We start from the raw sequence: 4,095 nt of genomic DNA on the forward strand, positions 1-4,095 counted from the left end.
TCCATACAGGACCATTACATAACTAATAAGGAGATCCATACATGACCATGAACTCCATGACCATTACTGCCCACTGTGGCTCATTCATCTAAGATTGCCTTGATCCCATTCAGCTTGGCCTTGGTCTGCTCCACAACCTTCTCAAGCTCATCAATATGGGCCTGCAACTTAGTGTTCTCTTCAGCAAGCTTCAACTTCATGTTCCTAATGACACTGGCTTGAGATACTGTCAGGTTCTTAACCATGTCATACTTCTCCTGGAGCTTGCTCTCATCAGGCTTCCTTTCCATCTGGGCCCTCCTCTCATTCTCATCCAAAAGGGCTTGAACATCTTCAACCAACTTGTCATAACTGGCCTACAACTTGATCTTCTCTTGTGTCAGTTTGTGAACAACAAATGAGTTCATCAGGTTGTCCTCTGTCCTGTTTCACTTGGACTCTTCATACATATCCCACAACTTGGACAGTGCATTCTCCATTGTAGCTGGCCAAGATGGATCAACCCATTCAACTAGTCCACAATTTTTACCATCATGTTAAACAGCAAGATATGAGGTACATGCCAAGATGAGTTATTTACTAATAACAAGTACGCACTCCAACCAGTACCAACAATTAGGCAATCTAAATAATGAGTGCTTACTAACAAAATGCAACTAGGGCAGCAGTACTTAATAACAATTTTTAATAAGTGCTTCCAACCCCATGCACATGCTTGACATATAAACAAACCTCACTTGTCCACACTGTCACATGCTGACATATTAACAAATGACCTCACTTGTCCACACTGTCACATGCTGACATATTAACGAATGACCTCACTTATCCACACTGTCATATGCTCACATATAAACAAATGAACATGCCACAACACTCTGCACAGATGCTCACATAAATACAATGACTTCACTGAGCCAATAAGCATTGGGCACATATTTAAACAGCCTAACTAACAAGCCAGATCTGCTAAATACCAAAATAGGTACTAAACAATGACCTAATGATTAGACCACAACAGCTAATTAGCAGAAATTTGACACATACCTTCACAGCACAGGCAAGGAACCTCCTGCCAATATGGATGCCCTCGAAAGCAACAAGTCTTTCTGCTCGCTTCTGGTGTTCATGGCACAAAACAAAATCTTTGCCCTCGAATTCGGAGTCATCCGTGGTAGCAGGGATCTGCACGTGCAAAGGAAAGCAAGAGATTTGGGAAGGAAACTTCAGATCTAGCTCAAGAGGAAAATCCCCAAATCCAAACCCTAACCCTATTTCTACCAACTCACCTTCACGATGCCATCGTCTGAACCTGAGGTGGCGTACTGGTAATACCTGCCGTGTGAACCTTCACTGCTGCCAGAGTCCTCACTCCAGGAAACCATGGCGACGCGGCGGCGGCGGCGGCGGTCGGAGATGTGGACGTGTCGACGGCAGCGAACGAGTGGGAGCAGAGAGCGCGAGCGAATGAGGGTTGTGGTGGGTGGGCCTGTAACGATTCGAGGGGAGGGACCGGTCAAAAGGGTTCCGGCTCGAGCCGGCCCGCGCACGGCGTCTGACGGCGTCTAACGAGTCAAACGGATGAATAGTTATGCCACATCGACAAATGCGGGTCCCACCTGTCATAATCCCACTTAAAACGAGCGAACCGAGCGACTTGTGGTTTTTGCAAAAAATTAGCCCCGGAATTAGTGTTTTTCGGCACAAAACTAGAGACTTGTGATTTCTGCAACCCTAGCCTTCAATGTCGATGTTTTTTGCAATTCACTCTAACTTACTGACACAAGTGTGTGTGATGTATAGGGAAGCAATGATCAAGTGTGTGTGTATACATAAAACATGGTCACTGACCAAGTGTGCAAATAACTAAGTATCAAAGACCCAACTGATTCTGCAATAGATTTCTCAAATCTCAAATGCTAGCAGGCGACAGATGTAAAATAGAAAAGGAAAATAGTTCATACGAAGGAATGGCGTATTTAATTCTTGTCTGTACAACAATTGACGATCCTAGTTGAGCTCGTTAGCTAAAGAAATCAAGCAAGTCACAAGCTAGTCTGCACCATTAACAACTAAAGATTGAGGCGTGTGATGTATTACCTCTGGTTCAGACATGATGAATCAAATCAATCCTTCAAATGCCAGCAGCTACGGTTGGAATCTCTACCCCATGGGCAATTCTGCAGCAATCTCCAAATCTAATATCCTTCCTTTCCTCACATGTATAAGACCGGCGCAAGTATTTGGAGAAGTTACGACATGATGCCTTGTTAAATAAAGACATGTATAAATCTGGAGGAGCAATTAATTGATCTGCAGACATGTACATAGAAGGATAGGTACAGTTACCTTGATTAATTGTTGCACTGGAACGATCCTAGGTACTACACCACACAAGCAAACTAGACCATGGGTGAGGAACCTGGAAGTTGCACGCAGACTTATGGTTCAGATAGTATGGTATGGAGAACGGCCATGCAGAAGCATACCCATTAGCAACCTTCTTTGCGTTTGCATTTGCTTTTTCTCTCTCTAAATAAAAGCTGTGAATTCTTTGCTTCCTGCACACCACATCCAGCATCATCAGATTCTTTGCTTGCTGGGTTTAAAGATACACAGGGATATAAAGGTAAAGATAAATCTGGTTGCTGTCTGACTGACATCCCATTAATCGACAAACTTTTGTATGCGGCTACTATTCTCTTGAGGAACTGACACCACCATTCTGGGCATTGACACTGCCTCTAAACCAAAATTCAAAATAGAATTCACCCCTGTCGCTCAGCAGCCGCAGACGCCACCGCCCAAGGCCGGGGGGGATGCCGATGCATTTTGGAGCTCGCGGAGTAGGACAAGGATAGACGACTGGGTGGTGGGCTTGAGTTTTGCGTCGCCCCACTCTGAGTCGACGACCCGCCGTTCCGCCGGGGTTGAGGTGGTCGCCGGAGACGGCGCGCGGAATTCACAGTCGACAAAGATTGGGGAATTGCAAAATTACCAAAGCGGTACCTAGTTTTTTCGTTTTTATTTTACTAGCCAATTGTGCACCCTTTAAAATCCAAAAAATAGAAAAAAAATTCAGAAGTATATTGATGGAATGAATTATTTTTGTTTTTTTTTGCAAAAAGGATCGAATTGACTTATTTGCACTTTCTCAAGCTGCGGTTAGTTTCCGACAAATTAAGTAATATTCCTTTGTCGTAGTAATTAATGCAAATGGGGCCAGCCTGATCTTGTCGATGACGCTAAGGACCAGCACCCTGAGCCGCAACTCCCGGTTGAATCCTTAAATCGATCTCTAGAACCTGACACCAAATATCGTTATTGCGCGCGCACGGCGAGAAATCTTAACCCCACCGCTCCAAGGAGCTGGCAGGAATCTACGTTGGAGCTCCGTCTAATCCATCCCAACGGACCAACTTGAGGAGGATCGGAGCCCGGAAGAGTGACTCGAAGAAGGAGCGCCGCCATCCATCCAAATGCCGCCCATGCGAGAATTAAAACCGTACCTATCTACTAGCGGGAGTCAAGACACCACTGGATGAGCTCTCTCAAAACAAGCGATGTCGCCCATGGGGTGAGGGTTGGTCTGTTTGGTGGGTCAAACGGCGAGTGATCTAAACAGTTACGACCAAATATAGTATAGCCGTGCCTCTGAATAGTTTTGTTTGGAAAATTTCTACAAGCTGAACAGCAAATACGCATACCGTTGCCTCTGAATATTACAGTATTGACTTAGGGCGTCTCGCCTTCCGTCGTCCCTTCGGCCCCCTTGAGGTGGCCGCTTGGGACACCCTCCTCTAGGACATCGCTCTCCTCTCGATGGACGTCGACGATACTCCTGACTCCATCTCTTGGCGTCTGGAGCCCTCTGGCCGCTTCACCACTAAATCCTTATGCGCGGCCATCGCTCCCTCGTCGGCTCCTGAGCCCTTTAGTATGATCTGGAACATTCGCCTCCCTCTGAAGATTCGGATTTTCCTATGGCAGTGGATGCGGGGACGCCTTCCCTCTGGGGTCGAGGTTCTCAAGCGTAATGGACCAGGAGATGGGATTTGTCCACTGTGCGGCATGGTCAAGGATGCTAACCACATC

The 4,095-nt window shown here is 46.2% G+C and overlaps 1 protein-coding gene across 1 annotated transcript; it reads right to left on the bottom strand.

Annotated features, from left to right (window-relative positions):
- LOC125540925 (uncharacterized) lies at window positions 1-2,446 on the bottom strand. Its single transcript, XM_087539438.1, has 4 exons — window positions 2,101-2,446; window positions 1,290-1,489; window positions 1,048-1,185; window positions 1-533 (listed from the first exon to the last, which is right to left on the bottom strand). The coding sequence occupies exons 2-4, from the start codon at window positions 1,383-1,385 to the stop codon at window positions 429-431; spliced, it is 339 nt and encodes a 112-aa protein (XP_087395564.1). The 5' UTR covers window positions 1,386-1,489; window positions 2,101-2,446; the 3' UTR covers window positions 1-428.
- Window positions 2,447-4,095: the final 1,649 nt, after the last annotated feature.

The sequence above is a fragment of the Triticum urartu genome, chromosome 2A (genome assembly GCF_056163025.1).
Source record: "Triticum urartu cultivar PI428250 chromosome 2A, HENAU_Tu73, whole genome shotgun sequence".
Lineage (NCBI taxonomy): Eukaryota > Viridiplantae > Streptophyta > Magnoliopsida > Poales > Poaceae > Triticum > Triticum urartu.